This window comes from Lacerta agilis, chromosome 2 (assembly GCF_009819535.1).
Source record: "Lacerta agilis isolate rLacAgi1 chromosome 2, rLacAgi1.pri, whole genome shotgun sequence".
NCBI lineage: Eukaryota > Metazoa > Chordata > Lepidosauria > Squamata > Lacertidae > Lacerta > Lacerta agilis.
Window position 1 is genome coordinate 71,825,939 of NC_046313.1, and position 25,771 is coordinate 71,851,709.

Consider the following 25,771-nt stretch of genomic DNA (forward strand, 5'->3'; position numbering starts at 1 on the left):
TTTGTGAAAACTGCTTTTTGAGGATGGGTACTAGATGGGAGCAAACAGTAGCTTATGAGAGGTGATGGTAGTTTGAGAAAGGCTTCTGATTTTTATGCACACACTTTTACTTTGTCCCAGAGCTGCTTCTGGCCAAATCAGGTTTTAAAGCTTTTAAAATCAATATAACAACAACAACAACAACAACAACAAACAACTATTTGTTTATTTATTTATTTATTTATGCTTTCAAACAGCAGATAGTTTCCACCCCCCCCCCCCAAATGTGACTTTTTGCAATAACAAAAGTAATGGAGAAAAGCACTGAGGTTGTCCTCCCATCTGTAAGGTGAATGCTTGTTTGTGCTGAGCGGAATCCAGATTCTGAACCAACTTAACACTTTCATGATATTTTGGTCCTTCATCTAAATGAATGGCTGGCCCTTAGTTTTTAATTGATGGAACCAAGAGGGCTGCTCATAAAACTGTCTCAGGTGTATCATCATCACATGAATATGTGGGGGTTCATGGATTGTGCTAAGTGTGCAATGTCTGCTGGGAATAGATACTTTGCACATCGTATGTATTTTTATTGTCAGGCAATTTAGCTTGTGTACAGAGAAAATAAGCTTCTCCAACACATGATCACTGAAGATGGAAAATGTTTATTGCAGCAAAAGCCCTAGCCTGTGTCACAGGAGACCAGGGTTTATGTCATTGCTTAACCACAAGCTTCCTGTGTGGACAACACTGAACCATGTTTCCTTTATTAGAGAATTATCCTGCTGAGAGTTGTTTTGCTTTGTTGCTTTTTAAAAACCCAATAGGCTACATGCCAGTCTCTTAGTACTGGAGAGAAGGCTTGCCGTTGCTCTGATGGATACATGGGAGATGGAGTTCTATGTTATGGAAATATAATGAAGGTAAAAATGCACATTCTATTCTATCCTAAGACGTGAGAAAGCAAAGTGAATTCATACATGGTAAGGGCCATCTAGCTCAGTGACAGAGCACGTGCTTTGTAAACAGAAGGTCCCAGATTCAATTCCTATCCTCTCCAGGTTAGGGTGGGAATAACCCTCTCTGAAATCCTGGAGTACTGCTTCATAGAGTCATGAACAGCTGAGCAGCTGTTCTCAAATCTTCTGTTCTGGTGTTGTTGTAATACCCACAAGTAAAAAATGAAAAGTAGACAGACAATTTATCAAGTGTTGCTGTACGGAAAAATAGCATTCTACCAATACCTTTCCCATCAAAGACAATCTACTAACTGCTCTCGCCACATTTCCCACTGTAACCCAGGAACCGTAGCAAATATGTTTTTGTGAGGGAGCTTAAAATGGCCGTCTTGTGGGCATGATAGAGTTGAAACGGGAGAAGGAGGACATTGAGATGAGGGGAGAAGAGGAGGAGGCCAATTCCCAAACTCATCATTTTTATTTCTGCAGCTTTTAAATTCTGGATGGTTTTAATTCGTGTTGGACTTTACCTCCAGAATTAATATCTTTCCTCTTTGCTTCTACTTACAGCCAGTTTAGTTTTCTTCCTACATTCCTTGTGCCTTGTTTTCTAGCCTCTTCCAGAGTCTGTTCCCTTCCATTCATAAATTTCTGGGCACCCTTCCTCTAATGCTCCCACACCTTGCCCTTTATGTAACCACTATGGGCATCTGATTATTAATGCTCTACTCCTGCTTCTGTTCCTCTCCCAGCTCACCTGTGCTTTCATTCAAGGGAGATAGGAGAAGAAAGTGACAGGAGGAAACTTGAACTGCTGCTCCTGTGCCTTCCTGACATCTAGTTTGTAAGCTTTTCAGAGGCACCTGGCTGGTTCCTATTTACATCAGGATATTGGAACCTTGACTTGAGGGACCAGGGTTCTAAATTCAATAGGCAAAATTAATCTGTATTCATTTTTGGCCTGTCACTTTATCAAGGTTCACACCTGAGTTTAACATCCACCTTTTATCTGTATACCTTTTCATGTGCCTACTCAGTGCTGCACTTCTTTGTTTATTTGTTTTATTTTAAAAAATCTGATGTCTTCTCTTTTTGAAGGAGTTGGTAAGGAATTACTACTTTTCTGACTTCTATGGGTGGATTAAGGTAAGACATTTACTGTTCAAAGTAATTAAGTTTGTTTGCTGGTGGGAGAGAAATTGTATAACAACCTAAAACTACTGAGAAACTGGGTGTTTATTTCTGGCTAAGACTCAGTGCATGTGCCATATAATTAGGAAATATGCTTGGGGCATCCAAACATTTAGATACTTGAAAATGATCTGGGCATCCTCTGTGTTTCATTTAACATACTTTTCTGATGAGTAGTCAATCAGCCAACATACATTAATGAGGACAGGACAGTCTTATGGATAGGCACTGCCCTGGACTCCTGTGTTCATACTTTTTGATCCATACTATTACAAAACCGATTTCCGTAAAGAAGAGGATAGAGCTTTGTAGTTTTGCCCTCCTCTGCTGATGAATATAAAGATCATGTTGTCAGGCAGACAAGATACTACTACCGCTTTGAGGCCTGCTTATTGGAATATGCACAGTTTCATTAAAATAGCTAAAGATGTTGCATTAAATATAGCTTTAGTGGCTCTGGGAAGTGTCCACCCTTGGTTAAGTTGAATCAATTCATTGGGAGATGGCAATATGGATAATAAATAATCTCTTCCCTATCTTTTCATTCAAATTGGCAAAGGAGGCTAACAAAGCAATAATACATGTTTCTGTTTTGTTTTTGCTTTTGTTTTTGCTTTGGACAAAAGAAATCCCTCTTCAGCATCCCTGAAGGAGCCAACTTGACTGTTCTGGTACCAGTGAAAGAAGCCATCCAAAACCTGAGCAAAGATGAAAAAGATTTCTGGCTACAGCCAGACATGCTATTATTACTTGTCAGGTACCATTGACCCTTTGGGCTTACTTACCTAAATTGGTTTGGTGTGACTATATATGACTATTCTCTTGATCTAAGATGCTCAGAAAATACCACAAGCAGGGGCATGGAGATGCAATATAGTTAATGATTGTTCCAAGAGCTACAGAACCAGGGCTGATAGAAAGGGTTGGATTTTGGGTGGGGGGTCAAGGTCAGCAGGGGCTCAGGACTTCTATGTTCCTTTAAGGAAAAAAAAGTAAGTTTTTGTGTGCTCTACATCAAAAGATATAAGTCAAAACATGAACTCTGCCCCTCACCAGTAATTTTTGTGAAATGAGGTAGCCTGGTTGATAGTCACCAACTTGCAGGGTTTTAGCTAATGGAGGAAACCAGAGCTAAAACAAAATCGAAAATTCTTTCTAGTAGCACCTTAGAGACCAACTGAGTTTGTTCCTGGTATGAGCTTTCGTGTGCATGCACACTTCTTCAGATACACTGAAACAGAAGTCACCAGATCCTTAAATATAGTGGGGGAGTGGGGAGGGGTATTACTCAGAAGGGTGGTGGGAATGGGTGATAGGCTGATAAGTGTGGAAAACCTGTTGACGACTCTAAACGGCTGCAATTAGTCTTGCAGGGAAAGGCAAGGGGTGAGATGGCTAAAGATGGCTTTGTTATGTATAATGAGATAAGAATCCAATGTCTTTGTTCAAACCAGGTTTCTCCATGGTTTTAAGTTTGGTGATTAGTTGCAATTCAGCCACTTCTCTTTCCAGTCTATTTCTGAAATTTCTTTGTATTAAGACAGCTACTTTGAGATCTTTTATAGAATGTCCTGGGAGATCACCCATTCCCACCACCCTTCTGAGTAATACCCCTCCCCACTCCCCCACTATATTTAAGGATCTGGTGACTTCTGTTTCAGTGTATCTGAAGAAGTGTGCATGCACACGAAAGCTCATACCAGGAACAAACTCAGTTGGTCTCTAAGGTGCTACTAGAAAGAATTTTCGATTTTGTTTTGACTATGGCAGACCAACACGGCTACCCACCTGTAACTGAAACCAGAGCTGTGATTCACAAGTGATCTTTTTGGACATCACCAAGCAGAGCTAAAAAAAATTATAGAGCTGCCTTTTCCTGCTTCTGTCTCATTGCTGCCCAGGCATTGCATATAATGGTATGTGTGTGTGCACATTTCATAAGTGAGTTGAGTGAGTTTATGGCATTTAGCAGCCCACCCACTTTTCTCTCTCTGTGCACATCCACCATGAGGTCCAGAAAATCAAAGAAGCAAAGACAGGCAGCACAGCTGTAAGGTAAAGGTAAAGGACCCCTGGACAGTTAAGTCCAGTCAAAGGTGACTATGGCGTTGTGGTACTCATCTCGCTTTCAGGCCAAAGGAACTGGTGTTTGTCTACAGATAGTTTTCCGGGTCATGTGGTCAGCATGACTAAACTGCTTCTGGCGCAACGGAAGCACCATGACAGAAACTAGAGCACATGGAAATGCCGTTTACCTTCCCGCCACAGCAGTACCTTTTTATCTACTTGTACTGGCATGCTTTCGGACTGCTAGGTTGGCAGAAGCTGGGACAGAGCAACGGGCACTTACTCTATCGCAGGGATTCGAACCGCCGACCTTCTGATTGGCAAGTCCAAGAAGCTCAGTGGTTTAGACCACAGCACCACCCGCATCCCTTGTACAGCTGTAGGGGAGGACCTTGGTAGGCATACACGTTGAACAACTTCAGTGATGATGATAATAAAAGTGTACACACTGCTTTTTAAAAAAAAAGACAAAACAATACCCATATTTGCAAAGAATATCCAATCTTGGTGGGTCAAATTTGATGGGCAAGTGTGATTTAGGGGAAATAACCTTGTGGGACAAGTTGGAATCCCTGATGGATCAGGTTTGGCCCATTGATTAAAGGATGTCGACCTCCCGCATACAGCACACGATTACTGTATAGTGCTCTTAGTACAAGAATACCCAGAGCCTCACTTACCGCTAAGAACGCTCTCAGTGCTGTTGAAATATTTAGAGGATGCTGGTACAAAATAACTGGAAAATACAGGGAAATGCAACCTAGTTGAACTGAAAGGTTTCTTCTGGCCATTAACTCCCTAGGAAATAATATTCTGAATGCTCTTTCCTTACCCAATTGCAGGGGCCACTTCCTTCTGGGTTCTTTCACAACTGAGCTACTCAAGAAATACGTGGGCCAGGAGCTGCCCACCCTCAGCCCACGGATCAGGTGGAAAATTAACAACAGCAGTGGGGTAAGAGATTTTTAAAAGTAATTTTAACATTTTTAACATATTTATATAACGTACCCTACAGATTGGCCCTCAGATATTTTTACATGAGGGTTAGACAATGAAGAGACTGAGCAAGAATAAAGAATAAAAGTATCACACTCCTGTTATTTCTCTCTCTCTCTCTCTCTCTCTCTCTCTCTCTCTCTCAGTAAAGGCCATCAGTCAGAGAAACCATGGCCAACTCATTCTCAAAGTCCAGTTGGAATCCAGACTGGAATGGGTGTACTGAATTTAGACCTACAGTCGAAATCATGGTTAGTCATGTGGGTGACAATCAAAAGTTAAAACTGTAGGTTTAGTTCCACAAAGTGTGGGAAATTGCAGTCAAATATAATTAGCAAGCATAGGACTAGTTAATGCATGAAGGGGTTAAGACCACAGAACTGTATTCCTAGACTCAGTTAGGTCACCCCCATCACCTCCAGTGAAGAAGGAAATGAAGCTTCCTTTGTTCACTCTCTTCCACCACGTGAAACTGACCAGGCAACATGTTTGGGCTTGACTGCTGCAAGCCCAGATTGCATGCTCAAAATTATTTTTCTGTATTTTGTAACCAAAGAATTTTCTACCTGTGTTCTTCTTGCTGCTGCATGGAGTAACACATGAATCTGACCTTTGGCATTTGTAAGTAAAGCATTTAAGCTTTACTTACAATGCTTTGTAAGTAAAGCATTTACGCTGTGGCTTATTCATTGTGAGGGGGTAGAAACGGAGAAGTACTGTAAGTGGATTAAACTGGATATTAAAAAGGTCTGACAGCCTATATTCCTAACACTTTGCCGAGGTTACACAGTTTGTGACTTTTAAACTCTGCTGGGACTCTCTAACTGGATGGTGTATTTGGATCTAGGTAGTGCTATTTTTCTAGAAAACGTGTCAGAACTCACGATGAACACCTCCCTTGTTAGCTTATAATGGTGCCCACCTGATAGGTACTGGAACTGAGTTCTGGCGAGTTCTAGCTAAAAAAAAGCCCTGGATCTAGGGATCCATCCAAGTCTATTATTAATTACCCCACATGGGTGAAATATCTATATCTATTTTCTACGCCACATGAAGTTCATTTTAAGTTGAGACCCATTTCTAATGGCACAGCTCCGTTGAATCCCACACAGTAGTGGTTGAGAACCCTTACCCCAAAAGATCGCAATGCAATGGCTGTGTGAGGCCATCCTTTGTTCATGCTTTTGAGCAGATAGAATATCTAAATACAGGTAGGTATCCGTGTTGGTCTGCCGTAGTCGAAACAAAATATAAAAATTTCCTTCCGGTAGCATCTTAGAGACCAACTAAGTTTGTTATTGGTATGAGCTTTTGAGTGCATGCACAAGACCAGGGTTTGATGAAGTCATCAAGGTATGGCTAATCCACACACTGAGGTCTCTGGTCTAGAGGAGGAGTGGCTACCCTGTAGTCAACTGTGGGCTTGAGACTGCTGGTAAAGTTCTACATATGGACATATTTCATGAATGGCTGCAGACACACCATGCACTGAAAGCACATTACTTTCTTGGAATTGTAGTGTGTTTAGGCTGTGGGACATGTTGTTCAGTTCCCAGGATTACACAGATTATAATGTGCTTTCAGTGTACTTTAAATGTATAGTGTGTATGCAGCTGGGTTATTGGTAAGCAGAATAAGTGAGCCTCTGCTACTGGGAAACAGACTGGGAGATTGACTGTGGTGTGTGTGTTTGGGGGGTAGTTCTCTGTGTATTTTTTAAAAGGCGATAGGAGGTCCCACAGAAACTAAGGATAAAATCCCATGGTTAGAGAACATCAGTACTGGTAGTGAATAGATTTTGTGAACAGAACGAGAGTGTTCCAAGACAAATGATATGAAATTTAAGGTGTGTGTCTGATGCAGCACTTTTGTGTAAATATGCATTATCCATTAATTCTTGGCAGCCTAATGCAAATTTATGAAGTTTGATTCTGTTTGCTTTCCAGGCCATAACAATTCAGAATGCAAGTATTATTTTGGGTGACATCCCTGCTATTAACAGCACTATTTATATCATCAACAAGGTACATTGACAGATTGCATTGGACATGTTTCTTTCTATTTCTGGTTAAGAGGATTTATAAGGTCTGAACAGAAATGTATTAGCCCCAAAGCCATAGCGATACTAAGATTATCTAGAGCTGTTTCACCAGGTAGATAGCAACCAAACTGCAGAGTTTATTTATTGACTTCTAAAGGTTGATCTTTCTCCTTAGATTAATCCACGCACTTAGCAAACATTTCCAACGAGCATATAATACCTATTAAAGAGGTGGCAGAAAACTGGTGTGGCAATTAACACATTTGATTTTGACTGGGGACAGCTGGTCTCACATTGCTGATCAGCCATGAAGTTAACTGGGTGACCTGGAGCTAGTAATCTCTGAGCCTAGCCTACCTAACAATGGGATCGTGCCCCAGGGAAAACCTGTCCTTCAACCTGCCCCCGCCCCCCCGCACACAAAAGAGAAGTATACTACAGTTTTTGCTGTGGAAAAACTTCCAGAGCTGCACTCTCCTTATATTTGTGCTGCACTACACCACTGAGTCTCATTTTGTTTTCACATCTTCCTCTGCTCAGGTTTTGTTTCCCACCTTGGATGACATCCCTCCAAGAGCCCCAGGTCTGCTGCAGCAACTTAATGCGACACCCTCCTTCAGTAGATTCAAAGAGCTGCTAGAGGTGAGTACGTCAGCTGCGTTGCATTTAAATGCATCTTTCAAAAGTAATTTGAACCCATTAATTGTTGTACTATTCTGCCTAGATACAGGAAGTGTCTTCTGTTGGTGTATGGAGGAAGACCAGTTCTAAAACAATCCCATATTGTCTTGGTGGTGGTGGGGGGAAATAACAGGAAACAAAGGGAGTACATTTTGATAAACCCAGAAAGTGATTGCTAATACTGTAGTGTTGTAATCCTGTCACTGCCAAGGGCATCTGATGAAACACTAGAAAAATGTTTCCTTTTTCCCCTGCTCATCTTCAAAACATGAATGTTTATAATGGGGGAGCTGACATGGGGACCTACAGATGTTACGGTCTACAACTCCCAGCAGCCCCAATCAGCATGGCCAATGGTCAGGGATGATGGGAGTTGTAGTCCACAACTTTAGGAGGGCATCAGATTAACTACTGATGTATAATCTATGTAAGGGAACAGTGGAAAACTGTTGTGAAATGCAGAACTCGTTGTACCAATGGGATTTTTTTTTCTAACCCATAGCCATGCAGCAGCCCCAAAATTTGTCCAGAGACTGATGAGGAAAGGGATAAACCTCCTCTCATTGTTTGCCACAGTACTAAGACTGACACCCCATGCCTGGAGTTAATCAAAGAAAATCTAGGATTTACTTGTACGTTGCACAATAAGCACAGTGTGTTGTCTTGCCCCAGGCATAGGGAACCTTCGGCTCTCCAGATGTTTCGGACTACAATTCCCATCATCCCTGACCACTGGTCCTGTTAGCTAGGGATCATGGGAGTTGTAGGCCAAAACATCTGGAGAGCCGAAGGTTCCCTATGCCTGTCTTGCCCTATTAAAAATAGAGAGCATGCCTTTCTTTCTTTAAATCATCTTACCTTGAAACTCTCCTAAATGTATCTGAACATTTAATTGGCAGAGTTGTTTGGTTTCCCCCCTACGTTTTCTTTTGCTTACTCTATAATCTTTGCTGACCACATTGGCTTGTTAATTGTATTCTTCTGAAATTTTCAGCACTACCATCTGATTGCAGAGATTGAGTCATCTGAAAAATACACTATTTTTGTCCCAGGAAATAGTTCAATTGAGAAGTATTGCCAAGATGCTAATATTACACAGCTGGTAAGAACTATGTATGTATGTATGTATGTATGTATGCATGCATGCATGCATTTACTTATTTTTACAAGTCTCTGCACTTATTCTTTGGGGGCAATGCCACATCATCACTGAATCAGATTTTGTATACTACCTTGTGAAGTCATGCTTTGAATGAATGAGTAAAGGCTGATTCATGCATTGCAAAATTTCTAAATGGAAGGCATAGTGTATCTCATGTTCTTTACACATGAACTTCCTACTGCATGCATGCTAAATGGCTCCAATTTGGTAACACTTTCCAGAGCAGGTGAAAAATTCACGTGTCAATGCGGCGGTCACCTCCAGGCTTGACTACTGTAACTCGCTCTACATGGGCTGCCCTTGAAACTGACCCAGAAACTCCAGCGGGTGCAGAATGCTGCAGCGAGGTCCTTGTCGTGGGAGCATATTCACCCAGTGCTTTACCAGCTGCACTGGCTCCCGGAGGAGTACTGAGTCAGGTTTAAGGTGCTGGTTTTGACCTTTAAAGCCCTATGCAGCCTAGGACCCTCATACTTACGGGACTGCCTCTCCTGGTATGTCCTGCAGAGGACCCTAAGGTCCACGAATAATAATAGCTTAAGGGTCTGGGGCCTTAAAGAAGCCAGATTACCCTCCACCAGGGCCAGGGCCTTTTCAGTGATGGCTCCGACCTGGTGGAATGCTCTGTCCCATGAGACTAGGGCCCTGCAGGAGTTGATCTCCTCCCGCAGGGCCTGTAAGACAGAGCTATTCCGCCTGGCCTTCAACTTAGTCTGATCCTTCTTTCCTTTTCCCTTCCCCTTTTTCTATGAATAAACCCTTACTGAGACCCCACATTAATTTTCTTCCCTGGTCTCCTTGCTGGCACTAGCAGGACTAATCTGGCCAGTTAGCCCTGGTGATGCCACATTTATGTTGTATTTATGCTGTTTTTAAGCTGTTTTTAAAAGTATTTTAAATCAATGTTTTTATGTTTGTTGTTAGCCGCCCTGAGCCCAGTTTTGATTGGGAAGGGCAGGGTATAAATAAAATTTTATTATTATTATTATTATTATTATTATTATTATTATTATTTGAAGCCATTCATACACAGGTTAGCATAACTCTTGTCTTCCATTTAGAAATTCCGAAGCCTGTGAGGCACCTCTACTTCATTCAAACATCTAAGGCAAGATAAATAATAATAATAATAATAATAATAATAATAATAATAATAATAATAATAATATATTATATAGCAAGATAGAGGTAATGATGCAATTAATCAAACAGAAGGTTGAAATTATTTAGAGTTATTTATATAATCATCTAAATTAATATCTCACTAATAACCAGTCACTTGTAAAACATTGCCCATTTACTTATTGGTTGGGAATAGCTTTAGCATTCTCCTTCAGTATACAAGTATTCTATGAACCTCAGTATGCTCCATTGTTTGGTAAGGAATCTGGCTTTAAATCCCACCAAATTCACAGAATGGATTTGGCAAAGGGCTGTGTTTCTGCCAGTGTTCCACAACTTATGTAATAAGAATAATTACTTACTTCTAAGGTTGTGAAGAGGGTGACTGAGCTGAGAAATGTAGATTCCTCTACATTAACATTTTAATTAAATAAAATGCCCAGGTAAAATATTTGATGGAGCAAAGCAACGGTGAAAGATTCATTACTAGATACAGGCCTGGTTATCAAACAGAATCACTGATTACCACAATGACATGTGCTTCTTCTTTTTTTAACTTATCTCCAGCTGTTATCTCGCTGCTTTTGTTCATTTATTGAAAATGACCAAATATTTTGTTTCCTGTACACCTTGGTTTCTAGGACATGGACACTGTACAATACCATGTTGTTCTTGGAGATAAACTGTTGGCCACCGACCTGAAAAGCGGAGTTCACAAAACATCAATGCTAGGATTCTCATACTGGCTGATGTTTTACAAAAACACTACTCAGGTGAGAATGAGAGGTGAATTATGCTTCCATTCTACAATGTGTGGTTTTATAGGAAGCCACTAATTCGGTCACATTTTTCAAATGATGGGGTTGCTCGTAGACTGTGGCTGCATCCCTAAAACCACTTGGTCACAAGCAGCACAGTTTACTTTACCTGCTAAAGTTTTCTCAGTGACCTTTGTGAAAGAATTGCAGACCAGTGATTAATACATTGGTCTCTGCTCATCAGTGCAGCTGACTGACTCCTTTGTTAGCTGTGTACCTGCAATCAGATCACATGGGCTACTGAATTGTACTTTAGCCTCTGGAATGATTTTTTCTTCTAAGGCTTAATAATGTTGGCAGGACAACATGATAAACTATTCATTCTATGTCCTATTAGAAATTAATGTTGGAGTCATTCTGCTTTTCTGGAGCTTTCCTAGATTTCATTACTTGTCGTCCTTTCTTACTGCAGGCATATGTAAACAAAGTCCTCCTGAATGGTCAGTTTGTTGAAACAACAAATGGGATGTTGATTGGGGTTTCTGAAGTCCTGCGAGTTCAAAAGAACCGTTGTAGTATCAACAGCACAACAGTACAAAAGGTAAAGTGTTAGAGACCTGTAATTTCTTGTTTTGTACTAAATTCACATGTTTGGTGATGGTTACTGCTGAACTAATTAATTGAGCATGGTAGGTTTCTTTGCCAATTGGTTTGGGTCATTCATTGAGAATATCTGCTCACTTGGGGCTCTGGGAGGGGGGTGGGCATTTGCTGCACAGCTGCGCACTGCCTGTGCAGGCTGCCCTCTTTTACTGAGAATCGGCAGTTCCTTTTGAACTCTGATATATATTGCACCTTTCAAGACTGAACATGTTTAATGCTTGCCTGAGAAAGTATCTTCCAGGGAATTCTCATAGCCATAGCCAGTCACTCCTTGTGTTTAGCATGTTTACGGAAAGCTAAATTTGATACCGGTGACAAGGCTAAAATGATCAATTTGGTTTTATACCTATAGGAACAGTTTGCTAGGCTGGTCCAATGGCCCACCTAGTCTAGCATCTGGGTCTCACAGTGGCCGACCAAATGCCTCTGGGAAACCAACAAGCAGAACCTGAGCACAAGAGCACTCTCTCTTCCTGTGGTTTCTAGCAGCTGGTATCCAGAAACATTTCTGCCTCTAAATCCCCAGCTGCATCCACTTCTTCACTTGTAATAATTATTGCCTGACAATATTTTACATAAGCTCCAGCGTCTTGGAATTCAGACAGCAATGCTATACTCACTTACCCTAGGAGTAAGCCTTCTGAATAGACATGTATGACCCAAGCTTTTTACATCAGGAGACAAAATATCTGATGGCTGCTGGTCAATGATCTTAATGAAATGAGGTGTTATTTCATGGCATTGCTGCCCAATGAGCAGAACCAAGAGTGCCAAAACCATTGCTTTTATTTATTTTAGAGGTATTGTTTTGCCACATTGCCAAAAGTCTATGGGTTAGGTTCCAGAGAATCATGTAGTTATAATATAAATTGAAGAGTTAGATTCCAGTTACCAACAGTCTCATAGTATAGGGATCCATAGGTTGTTTAAACAAGTCACACAAAAAAGTTGCCATTTAAAGGGATTGACATTTCAGGATGGAAGAGTCCTGTGACCGCAACACTGGATATTAGGAGGAATAATGGGGCTTCACCTAATTTTTTAAAATTTCGGCAAAGCCATTAAGAACATACTCTGCCATCTTAGCTTTTGGGAAATGGCAGTTAATTGAGTGTGTACTTCATCTTCTACCTTGTATGCTCTGCATCCCTGTAGCTGGGACTGATAATTGTTAACGTGCTGTGAACATGCAACTGACTTCTCTCCTTTTTTTATAAAAAAAATCCTCTGTACCCTAGACAAGATGTGCGAAGTGTGACAAAAAAATCAGGTGCCCAAATGGATCAGTGCTTGCTGTAAGTCATGCTTTTTATTTTGAATATTTTTCCTCACAGAATTTATGTACGGTATTTTCTTACTTACTCCTTTACCCTGCTGCTAGAGATGGAAAGATATATTACTATCAGTCCTCTCAGTTTCTAATTTAGCCAAATGTAAATTAATTTCTCCACATTTCTGCAGCAGTTTTTTGTAAAACAATCCTTGTGAAAATTATTCAACATTTTAGTGCAAATTTCTCCCAATAAGCATACTGTATTTTTATATTCATTTTTACAAGCAGTTTCACTTTATACAATGTATTTTTGTATACTGCTTTCAGAAATGTACCTGTTTTATACACACATTCCCTTGATATGTGTAGTTTTGTAAACATTAGTTGGTTGGAGAACTGTGTGACAAACTTTGCATAAGTGTCAACTATGAAGGATAGCTGTGTGGCAGTTCTTGAATTGTTTCAGAAAGTTCCAAGTTTGAAAGGTTTGTCTTTAAATGCAAACTGAATTGAAATTCTCCCAGTTCCCATTTGCAGCATTTTTCACCTAACCTTCATTGATAGGGTTGTATCCAACTAAGTCCTACTCAGAGTAGACCCATTGAAATGAATATGACTAACTTGGCCCATTAATTTTAATGGGTGTACTCTGACTAGCACTTAGTTGGATACACACACACACACACACAGAGAGAGAGAGAGAGAGAGAGAGATAATTGGAACTAGATGCTTTGTTCATCTAGTATTTGTTTTTGTCTTTTTAAAATGCCTTAAGAGTCAAAAGAATCCCTCCCTATAATGGATTTCTCTAAGCCAGGGGTCGGCAACCTAAGGCCCACGGGGGTTGTTTAACTGGCCCATGAGCCGCCCCTGAACCGAGCCACTCACTTGGCAAGTCCCCGCACACTGCGCTAAACCAGCGCAGTACGGCGTGGGGACTCGCTTCCGTGGCGCCGGAAATTGCGTCTGCGCAGATGCAGATGCCGGAAATCACAAGCACGCGCGTGATCCGGACCATGGAGGCATCTCAGCTGGAGTGAACCGGCCCAGGCGAGGTAAACCTTGCCGACCCCTGCTCTAAGCTTTTTACATGAACTTAACCCTTGATTCTCTGCATGAGCAAAGCCCTTTGGCCAATAATACTTTTATATTGAAGCAGCTGAATGAGAGTTAAATACATTTGCTGGTTAAAGCTGAGTGTTGTCTGCTTGGAATAAATATCTGTTTATGATTGGTAATGACTTTTTTATAATTGACAGGGAGCACCAGCGAATGGGAGTTTCCCTCACTGTGTATTAAGGTCTCAAGGCCGCAGAACAGTTGGCTGTCATTTCACCTGCATCAAAGTTTCCTTAGTAAGCAAGCTTTACTGTATGCAAATGCATGATGACCACATAGAGAATCGTTTCTTCCTGCACCACACATGGAATTCATACTCATTTCATTATGGCTGGCACAAAAGTGTTTGCATGAGAGCTGTGAAAGCCAGCTTCTATAGCAAATCAATCAATTTATTTATTGCATTAGCCATATGGCCATAGCACATAGTTAAAGACCAGGCAGTGGCCTGGCACAATTATACAAAGAATACTACAGATACAGTTAAAACATTAGATGTAAAATTGTGCTGGATAAATTGCTGGCTCCTTTGTGTAGCCTGAGTTCCATAGTCAAGTTTCAAGAGAATAACATGTTAGGGGTGTCTCAAATTTAAGTTTTAATCTGCATTCCTAACCCTGTTTATCTGGGAATGAGCCACACAGAAGTCAGTAGGACTTACTTCTGAGTTGGCAAGGTTATGATTGCACATTCAGTTACTTTTTAATATGTGGTTTTATCATCTAGTCTAGGCTTTATGTTTCATAAGCTATTTATGCTGGCTGCTAATATTTGGTGACCATATGATACTTTTCATTTGATGATTTAAGGCAGGGTTGTTGGACAAGTTACATGGCCAATATTCAAACATGTTGGGAGTTGTAGCCCAGCAACATCTAGAAGGCCACATGTTCTTGTTGCCAGTTTTGATGGTGTTATTGTTTAATGAGGAACAGAGTTTTAATTGTTGTACGTTGCTCCAGAGGTTGCAAATAAATATTATTAAAATAACAATTGTGCACCCCTTACAACCTTCTATCACCAACAGGGCATGGAAAGAGTCAGCGTGGAGGCAGAATTTGACCCATGTGCCATGACCTGTCTTAGTGTATATGGGCCAACTTACCTGTGTAACCAGCCAGCCTCACATTTCCCCCTCCGTGCCATGTGGTTGTCTGATACAGTCTGAAATATGGTGTGCACTGATACTGCAGGAATGCCATTGTCATTACAGGCTTCCAGCAAGACCTCATGCTGCATAAGAACATCATAAAGGCTCTACTGAGTCAGGCTAAAAGCTCATCTAGCCCAGAATTCTGTTCTTTTACTAGTTGATCATATGCCTTGGAAAAGCCCACAAGCTGGCTTGAGTGCTATAGCACCCTCCCAACAGATCCCCAGCTGACAAATTTCTCTGTAAGCACAGTATCAAATTTTTATTTCCTGACCTGTCAACCCCCAATACCATCCAAAATATTTGAAGGGGAGGTCTCTGTCCTATGATATGACTGTAATGCTGCTGTCCATGCTGAACACAAACTCCATCCTCTTATCTACATAAAAACATGCCACCGTGTCAGCACCACATTAGAGATGTTAAGCGGCGTATTGTATTTACAAGAACTTATTATTCACATTATTATTATTTAGAAATTTTTAAAAGTGATGTACAAGAATTTAAAACATCAGTATACAATAAAACAATATTTTTAAAAGTTCTACAGTTCACACATACCGTAAATTAATAGTATGCTTGGCTGGGATCAATCCTTCTGCCAGGTTCCTGTTTGGAATTAATGTGGAGTGGACGTCAGGAGCAGGAGGCAGCACTAGCAGAGCCTTGCTTGATAGTAATGCTATTATGGCACCATCTCAAGCACTAAATAAATATATAAGCCATCAAAAAAAACCACCACCACCACCACAACAACAACAACAACCGAAAAGCAGTTTAAAAAAATCATATTTACTGGTAGACTATGTGTTGTTTCACATTTCCTCCAGTATCAGGGGTCTGACTATTATTTGTTTTGTTTCCCGAGGTCTCTGTCTGCTGTTCAGGTTACTATGGCCATATGTGTGAGATGTGCCCGGGAAAACCAGACCATTGGTGTTCTGGAAACGGAGTGTGCCAAGATGGCATTGATGGCAATGGCGAGTGCCAATGCCATGAAGGTTACCATGGAACTGCCTGTGAAATGTGTCAGCCAGGAAGATATGGGGCCAGCTGTAAATCAGGTGATTCATGGCTAGAGTGATTTGCGGAACTTCTGTGATATTGACGGGGAGGGAAGATTATTTTACAACGTTATTCAATGCGCTCTTTGTGAATTACTCATATGTTACGTTCTGCATTTGGTTCCTAGGGTCCAATGTGGTCATTAACAAATATGAAGGTGCGGTCACATTTAACTTTTGTCTATTGTCTGAGAGAGCACCCAGTGGGTATATCAAAAGATTAAACCTTTGATACTAAAATTGTGGTGTTAGAACTTTTCCATGTGTGTATATTAAAAAACCTCAACCAATTATCTTCAAAGTGAATCATAGCAAAGTGCAGGAAAAATGCAAAAATAAAAAATGGAGGGCGTGGATGAAAAAGTTTTGCTAATTAGTACAATTATTTAAAAATAAAAGTCAGATTAATAGATGAATTAGTAAAATTAATAGATTGTAGACAGCAGAATCCCAAATTTGCAGTGGGCTGCAGTCCCATGGTTGGCTATTGGCATAAAAAAATGGTGTTGAACTTTAATACACACTCAGTTTTACAACTTCATAATCAACCGTTTGATAATGTATGTACTTTGTATATAGATTGTATATTAAGGATATGTATTTATATTCCATATAACTTGCTTTGTACTCATGTTTAATGATGATATATCATTTATTTTAAAATGTTACAGTCACATACAGCTGATTGTGAATTTGTGGAAAACTCAGCATGCCTTAATGTGGGCTTCTGTATGTATCCTTGATAGAAGCTTAATATTTATCCCCAGAATGCAACTGCGCGCATGGGATATGCAACGATGGACTGCTGGGGGATGGAAGCTGCACCTGTGCGGCAGGCTTTAAAGGGGTTAGTTGTGACATAGGTAAGTAAATGAAAGCTTCTGTCTTTGTGGATATGCAGTCATGATGTTGCTGAACTCAGTGAATTAAAAAACAAAATCTTAAAAGTGGGACCAGTTTAAGAAAAAGCAGTTACGTTAGGATGAGTTACAGCAAAAAATTATGTCGTACTGGCAGAGATAGAAATGGAATGATAGACAGTCATAGGATTATGCACACATAGAGATACTCTGGGTGATAAACTTAATAAACAGGATAAACTTAAAAGTATATCTGGAGTGCCACAGGTGCCGAACATGAATACAATACATAAATTAAGTATTTGCTGGAGCATCTAATATGAACACTGCACAGTTGTTGAAACACGGTCAAGCACTTCTTCTCGGGTCAATAATTAAACTATGGATGGTCCAAGATTTGGGATAGCCCAGTTTAGACCTAGCAGGAACCTTGGTATTACTCCAATGATAACTTAGATTCTTTTCCTTTTCTTTTACCCCTGCAATTAACTTTGTTTCCTCAGCAGCAACTCTGCTTCTTCTGTTGCCCAAATAGTCACATTGCAGAAGCAGCTTCTGATGCAGTACAGAGAAGCTGCTGACTTGAGATCACAACATAAAAAGTATCGCTGCAAAGACTGATCTGGTTCAAGGTCCTGCTGTCATTGTCCTTAGGCAGATTTCAATTACTTGATGAGTCATAGGATCATAGAATTGTAGAGTTGGGAGGGACCCCAAGAGTCATCTAGTCCAATCCCCTGCAATGCAGAATAATATTGTGAAAACCTTTTTTTCCCTCTCGCAGAAGTTAAAAGGGATTTCTGTAATGGCACTTGTGATGAACATGCGAAGTGAGTACAATTGGAGGACATAGTTTAAAACATGTGATGCTATGCATGTATCTGGACATGAATTTTTGAAATATGGAACTATGACAAGACTTTTTGTAGTGGGATGGGGTTGAGCTGGATTTGCTCTTTTATGCATATTATTGTATTTTAGGTTGTAGTTTTTTTCTCTCTTTATATATGCTTTCAATGTTTATAAGTCACTGTGAGTTCATTTTTTAAAAAATGACTAATGAATATAATTATTATTATTAATAATACTGGAAGCTGATGTTTTAATTCAACATTTTGCATTTTCAATTGCTCCATCCTTTAATGTCACCCTGTGCAGTGGGGAATTAGTTTGTGCATGTGAGAAGACCCTTCATAAGCAAAGATTATAAAAGGATGGCTTCTGCTCATCAATATATTGTTTAATTTAAAATGCAAATGTCTTTTCAACATGCATATTCCTCTTCTGAAAATGAAGTGTGAATAGGTAAATAGGCATTTACCCATTCTGTTGCTTTGTATTGGGTATTATCAACAACAGTAGAGCTGAAGATGTAACCTATCAAGGAGAAGTAATTTTGATATGGAAATAAATTGGACTGCCACCTAAATCTTTTGTCGGCATTAGCCTTTTGGCAGTGGCTTTCATTTATGATCAACTGGGATCCTGTGATGCACATGTCAATGGGAGACTGAGATGCAAAACTTCCATTTATTTTGCACAAGGAAAAGGAAACATGTATTGCTTGAACTTCTTTCAACCCTGCATGATGTAATGCCACTCTCATAGTTCTTAATTGCATTTACTTGGGCAAAGGAAACCAGGATCAACCGGTTTATCTGTTTATAGAGATCCAATAATGCTGGAGTTTTAGACTGGTCATTACTACAGAATAGCATCCTTGAACATGATATGTTGGTGAATTTGGGTTCATACATACCTTCTCAATGCTCCCCTCTTCCATTTCAGTTGTGTCAATGACTCTACCACTTCCCAGCCCACTTGCTTGTGTTCTGCTGGATACAATGGGAACGGAACCTCTTGCACAGGTACTTCTGGCAAATGTCTGCAATCATGTTGCATACATGGTAAAATCATAACCCATCCTGTCTGGGTAATGAACTGAGTAAGCAACGGAATATGGGTATTTGATTTAAACAATAATTTTCATTTATCAAGTGATGAACATGCATATATGAGCCAGCCCCAACCTTTTCAAAAATGAAAATTCTGTGGGTAGAAGAGAACATATGACCTTTTCTGAACATTGCTGTCCAGCTCTGAGCTGCAGCTTCAGAAGGATATTGACAAACTGGAATGCGTTCCAGAAGAGGATGCAAAGTTGGTGAGAAGCCTGGCTGTAAGGAAAAGTTGAATGAGTTGGGTGTGTTTTGCCTGGAAAAAATATGAGTTAGTGGCGATGGAGTGTTGTTGTTGTTGTTTAGTTGTTTAGTCGTGTCTGACTCTTCGTGACCCCATGGACCAGAGCACGCCAGGCACTCCTGTCTTCCACTGCCTCCCGCAGTTTGGTCAAACTCATGTTGATAGCTCCGAGAACACTGTCCAACCACCTCTTCCTCTGTCATCCCCTTCTCCTTATGCCCTCAATCTTTCCCAACATCAGGATCTTTTCTAGGGAGTCTTCTCAAAGCATTGGAGCCTCAGCTTCAGGCTCTGTCCTTCCAGTGAGCACTCAGGGCTGATTTCCTTCAGAATGGACAGCTTCCGGGTCATGTGGCCAGCATGACTAAGCTGCTTCTGGCGAACCAGAACAACACATGGAAACACCGTTTACCTTCCCACCGGAGCGGTACCTATATATCTACTTGCACTTTGACGTGCTTTCGAACTGCTAGGTTGGCAGGAGCAGGGACTGAGCAATGGAAACTCACCCCGTCGCGGGGATTCAAACCGCCAGCCTTCTGATAGGCAAGCCCTAGGCTCTGTGGTTTAGACCACAGCACCACCCGCGTCCCTTTCTTTAGGGAATAGCCATCTTCAAATACCTGAAATGCTGTCACATAGATAATGGAGCAGATTTATTCCTCTGGAGTGCTCACATTAAAAGAAAAAGGGTTTAAACCAGTCATTCCTATGATAGAAGTTGTCTGCCAGTGGAAAGGACTGCTGCAGAAGCTGGTGTATGCACCACCACTAGAGGTTTTTAAGCAGAGGTTGGATGATCATAAGTTGAGAGGCAATTGACTGCAATGGACTACATGACCTTTAAGATTCCCTCCACCTCTGTGATTCTGCTTTCTGTTTCTTGAGAATCCTATGGGACAGGTTTTAAAAGAGTCATTTCCTATGGCCCTTGAAGATACCTTTTGACCAATCATTTAATATTGACTCTTCATTTAGACTCATTTGGTTGCAATTTAACTAGAAACAGAAATGTTCAAGTTATTGCAGAGGATAAGGGAAATCTATAAGAACTAAAGTACAAAAATTAAAAGTAAAGCTACAGCAAAATAGCTGTGCTCTCCTAACCCCTCCCTGCTTTGTCCCCCATTCTGTCATGATTATGAAAACAGCTAGCACTTCAGGTGCTTATTACCAGGCTAATCAAATTATTATGCCATCTTGATGTATAACAGCTTAAATAGCTCCTCTACAGTAATCTCTACAGTAATCATTTTGAAATCTGCAATCAGGAACAAAACCACTTTCATTTAATCAAACATCCTTATTTTTATGGATGATCACGGAACCTCTTACAAAGCAGGTATTTCAAAGCAATCACCCAGAAGCTGATCAGATGCAGGTTATGAATCCTGCATTTTACCTCAACAAGAATTTTGTTAAGTATCTGCATGCCCCCCCCCACGTATATAGTGATTTAATCCAAATTGGCAATGCAATTGAACAACCTTCTTTGGTCATATTAATCAAACCCACGAAGCCAGAACCAGATGAAACCATGATGATATCTATTTTATAGCCTCAGCTTAGAGCAGACTGGATCTGGCCCCACTCACCTCATGTTACCAGTGAGATTCCAGTTACATGGCATGCACCACACTAGGTTCTTATATGCTGGTCAAGTCCCAAAGCATTCCCTGTGCTTGGATGGTGTATTGGGCTTCAGACTGGCAGTCTTGTGAGATAATGGATCTTGACCCCATGCCATACCAGCCCCACTTACCTCAGCAAGCCAGTTGTGGCTTGTTATCACCCGTGCCTGTATCCTGATAGTTATTCACTCTCTGACTGGCTGGGTTGTGTGTGTGTGTGTGTGTGTGTGTGTGTGTGAGCACAGTGGGCCTGCCACATAATCAGAGAGGCAGAAAAGAAGCAGGCATGTTCTTCCTTCTTTGAAAGAGGAGGCAAAGCCATACACCCCCTGCATTTAAACTCTATAAATGATCCCCATGTCTTAACTGCCGCTGGAGCTGGAATTGGGGTATCCTGTTAAAGGGATCCTGGGGTAGTGCTTTGTCCATAAGTCCAGATGGGGCTAAGGATCATAGTACTCCCCAAGGCAGCAATTCTGATGGGTTGTTCCTATTTGTTGTAAGTCACAGGGCAACCCTTTCTCAGATTCAACCCTTTGGGAAGCAGTCAGCAGGCGGGCTGACTGAGCGAGAAATCACCCGATGCCTGAGCATACATCTGTAATCAGTAAAGTTGTTGCCTGCTTCAACCCAAGAACACTGCACAATGAATCTGTCTGTGGGGGGAGGCAACAGGCTCGATGTGCCTGACCACGCAAATAGTACACCTCTCTGAGTGATTCTGATGTTCCCTCGGCAGTTTGGTTAAGAAGCATGAGCAAAACAGACTTGCAATCCTGCCTTGATCATCTGTTCACATAAGGAGAAAATTTCTGTCAACTCCCTGCCCCATCTGACCTCCCCCCCCCCCCACCAATATATTCCATACTGATCACAAGGGTCACCCTTGCAGGTTTTCAGGAGGCTGCAGAGGGAAGCGAGAGAAAGGACAACCCTGTTCCTAATTTCTTTTCTTTTGTAACACAGAAATGGATCCCTGTGCAGTGGGCAATGGTGGCTGCTCCCCACATGCCAACTGTACAAAAGTTGGGCCTGGTCAAAGAACTTGCTCTTGTAAAGAAGGCTATGCTGGAGATGGGACTCTATGCCGGGGTGAGCATCCATGCTGTTTGAAGCACATGAACTGCTGAGCAATCCTGCTTTTGAAAATAGATGCTAACTGCAAAGGCCAGTGTATATGTAGATGCATGAGGGAGCATACTGGGGACATTTAAAACTCAAGTAAATATTTATGGTATCATTAAAATGAGTTTGAGAACTTACAGTCACCCCATCTCCCTTGCAGACCTGGCATCTCACACCGCCTTAATTATCTCATGCATGGTTCAACCACCACTTCTCTACATAAAATATCTGACTATTCCGTACCTAGGCAGAGTAATAAAGTTGTGATTGTTAGGAAATGAAAACTGTGCTCATCTACCTGCTACTAGGACAATAGGGCTTCTTGCAATTTGAATAAATCCCAATTTTTGCCCAAGACATGTTTGGGGCCTATTTAAATATTGTGTATTGCCTGCTGTGGTGGTGGTCTTTCCTATGGGGTTCTGTCTTTCCTTCACAGAGCTGTGTTTACTTTTTAGCATGGAAAGGGCTTTATTTGGGAGGTGAGAGTGAGTGGGTCAAAAATGTTGTCCTTAAGACCAAAAATGTAACTTTTTTCTACTGGTTCACTCTTGCTCACTTCTCCTCTTGGTAGACAGCTTCATATATAACAGCTCTGTTCATGCCTCCTAGCATGCTAGGAACTTGTTTTGTTGGGCAGATGCAGTTTTACAGTGGAAACAAAATTTTGGTGCATACAATCCTCTCTCCTACATCTCTCCTACATACAGAAATTGATCTATGCTTAGACAAGAATGGAGGATGTCACCATTTTGCCGAGTGTGTTAAAACAGGACCAGGCCTCGTAAGCAACTCCTTTTCTCTTTATTTTTCGGACCCTCTAACAACAGTACATTTCTCCCTGGAGGGAAAGAGTACCACCCTAAGGGTAGAATCCAATGAAGTCATTGAGCTTGTGTAGCAACATCCACGCATGAAACATATTTCTCCTCCCCATGACCCCCTCGCAGACCTACCCTGAAGTTTCCACAAAACCCACCTTCTGGAGCAGATTTTGTGGGAGCTCCATTGCACAAGTCACTCCATGAACGCAATACCTATATTATCTAAGACTGAAATCTCATCACAAAGAGGGAACAGTGCTAATGTGCTGCAGTGTATCTCCAGCTGCAGAGTTTGGTGACCGTAAGGGATTGGGTCTCACTAGCCCATAAGACTATTTAAAATTCTTGCGGCTGATTGCACTGTTTCGCGCTGGGAAAACACTCTGAGTGGCACACTCAGGTGGCTATGCATGTGCTCTCTCTTTCTGTTATGCTCTCCTCTGTTAGAGCATCATTTGAATCCTGCAGGGTCATGGTGCGTAGGGAACACTTTTCACTTGTGCAATGGGACTTCCCTTTTTTCATCCTCCAGCCTCCTTATAATTTGCAGGGTTGGAGGAAAAGCCCAGAGCAGATGCAGGGAGTACATGGAAGGAGGAAACAGAGCAGAAGTTCTATTGCTCAAGTCGAAGTCATTTGTTGTGTGCTTACACACAACAGCAGAAACAAGCTGATAAAGACAGCTGCAGGTTTCTAGACTGAGGAAGGTCCTGTGATTTTAGTTTTCAGTATAGAAAAATCAATCTATTGTTGCTGTTGTCTGCAGTTTTGTTTGTAGATCTGAATTATATAATGTTGACTGTACACTGTTGCTTTTGTTTTATTTTATGTAGGTTGCCTGTAACTGTCTTCCCGGGTTCACTGGCGATGGTGTTAACAAGTGTGAGCACATTGATCCTTGCAAGGAGGTTTGTTGGCACTCATCTGATTCTCTCATCAAAGGATTGACAAACAATTTACATTGATCTCCCTTCTGTCCATTATCAGACAAATTATGGGTAGAATCTTGAAATGTTAAAAAAAAAAGATGTGTGTGTTTGGGGAACCAATCATCAATATCCTGTGTAATATGTAATTTGGCCTAAAATGGTCCATTCAGATAAGAAGCATAAAAAATCTAGAGCCCACCTTGAATGTAGAGGTTTGTTCAAGAAGTTTTGTGAGTTCCAAGCACTGTGTTTTAAGCATTTCCAAGTAGGCAGTGTTTCAACTTTCTTACTGACTAATATGTTTTAACTTTTTTCCCCAGGATAATGGAGGCTGCAGTCCATTTGCTCGCTGTATTTGGGTTCCGAATGGGAGTCGAATTTGCATTTGTTTAAATGGTAGAGGTGATGGATTTACATGCACAGGCACTGTGTGGCAGGTACAAGACATTCTGTTGGAAAGGGGCTGCCATGATTTCTTTTATCTCAACCTACTCTTAAATTCCCACTGGGCAGCATTATACAAGCAATAATATATTATTGACATCAGGCTGTACACAGAACTGTTCATTACACCATTACTCCTCTTTTTGAAGAAGAAGCAAATTAAGATTTTTAAAGTGCCAAGCGAATATTTGCAAATTAAGATTTTTAAAGTGCCAAGCGAATATTTCGGAGGAGGTGAGAAAGTTACAAAAGGTCCCATAAATTAAATATAGCAGTACAGTAACAGTTCTGGCTGTAGATTAGTTGGGGATTAATTTAAAAGAAGGTGAAGAAAAAGATTGCTGGTTGAGGAGCTTGCAGTTAAAATACATATATTACCTAGAATTGATCAAATGCTACCATTATAAATACTACCCAAAAGGCTTTTTTCTTCTGCAAAAGGGATGGGATTATCTTCCAAATACTGTGGTAACTCAGGTTACAAACACCTCGGGTTACAAACACCTCGGGTTACAGACTCCGCTAACCCGTAAGTAGTACCTCGGGTTGAGAACTTTACCTCAGGATGAGAACAGAAATCGCGCGGCGGTGGCGAGGCGGGAGACCCTATTAGCTAAAGTGGTACCACAGGTTAAGAACGGTTTCAGGTTAAGAACAGACCTCCGGAATGAATTAAATTCGTAACCAGAGGTACCACTGTACCTAGTAGAGCTTTTGGGGGACTTGGAGTCGAGAGCAAGCTTACTCTGAAGGCAGGACACTGCAGTTCATTTTTGCTTGTCAGAAGTCTGTGGGACTGGTTCCTTGATCAATTCTCTGGCCAAACAATTCAAAACAACTGGAAAATTCAAGCCCAGAATGTATGTCACAAGTCTTGTAATGGGATTATTTTCCCAAACCATTCCCATTTCAGTTACAGGTAGGTAGCCATGTTGGTCTGCCATAGTCAAAACAAAATAAAAAAATAAAAAAATCCTTCAGGTAGCACCTTAGAGACCAACTAAGTTTGTTCTTGGTATGAGCTTTCGTGTGCATGCACACTTCTTCCCATTTCATTATTGTACTCCCGTTATTGTGTGAAGCAGGGTATAAATGTTCTTTCTTCATTTGGATATGAAGGATAAGGTTGTTTTTTAAAAAAAAAATGAAAAGAGCAGAGCCTTGTCATTAATACTAGATGGTTTTTGTTTTTTTTAGGAGCTCACTAGAAGACCAGCTGCATCTAAATTCATTAATTATTTCAACGTAAGCATCAACCTCCTCTAAAAGATAGTGAGCCTTGAATTTAGAGGGTCGCTTGTGTCACTTCCACTCATGCAGGTTTAGGTTTATTAAGTGTGTGTGTGTGTGTATTGCTTCCCACTAAAAAAAAATGTCTCGAAGCAACTTACAACCAAAATTAACAAAATATAATGATGAACATAATCACATAATGACATAAATGTGATTAAAAACAGTGTAATAACATGTCATTGGTGGCGTCCAAATGCTCAGGTAGACCAAAATGTATTTGCTGGCACCAAAAGGA

The 25,771-nt window shown here is 40.9% G+C and overlaps 1 protein-coding gene across 1 annotated transcript in view; it reads left to right on the top strand.

Annotated features, from left to right (window-relative positions):
* The window catches only part of STAB1 (stabilin 1), a 90,288-nt gene that overhangs the window by 38,867 nt on the left and 25,650 nt on the right, over nt 1–25,771 (top strand). The window contains exons 27-46 of the mRNA XM_033140693.1: nt 807–902; nt 2,037–2,084; nt 2,756–2,886; nt 5,039–5,150; nt 7,139–7,216; nt 7,774–7,875; nt 8,909–9,016; nt 10,840–10,971; nt 11,429–11,557; nt 12,858–12,914; nt 14,152–14,247; nt 16,033–16,228; nt 16,996–17,091; nt 17,873–17,918; nt 18,877–18,956; nt 21,888–22,013; nt 22,757–22,830; nt 23,704–23,778; nt 24,120–24,236; nt 25,441–25,488. Coding sequence (XP_032996584.1) covers nt 807–902; nt 2,037–2,084; nt 2,756–2,886; nt 5,039–5,150; nt 7,139–7,216; nt 7,774–7,875; nt 8,909–9,016; nt 10,840–10,971; nt 11,429–11,557; nt 12,858–12,914; nt 14,152–14,247; nt 16,033–16,228; nt 16,996–17,091; nt 17,873–17,918; nt 18,877–18,956; nt 21,888–22,013; nt 22,757–22,830; nt 23,704–23,778; nt 24,120–24,236; nt 25,441–25,488 — 1,947 coding nt within the window. The remainder of the gene's footprint in view (nt 1–806; nt 903–2,036; nt 2,085–2,755; nt 2,887–5,038; nt 5,151–7,138; nt 7,217–7,773; nt 7,876–8,908; nt 9,017–10,839; nt 10,972–11,428; nt 11,558–12,857; nt 12,915–14,151; nt 14,248–16,032; nt 16,229–16,995; nt 17,092–17,872; nt 17,919–18,876; nt 18,957–21,887; nt 22,014–22,756; nt 22,831–23,703; nt 23,779–24,119; nt 24,237–25,440; nt 25,489–25,771) is intronic.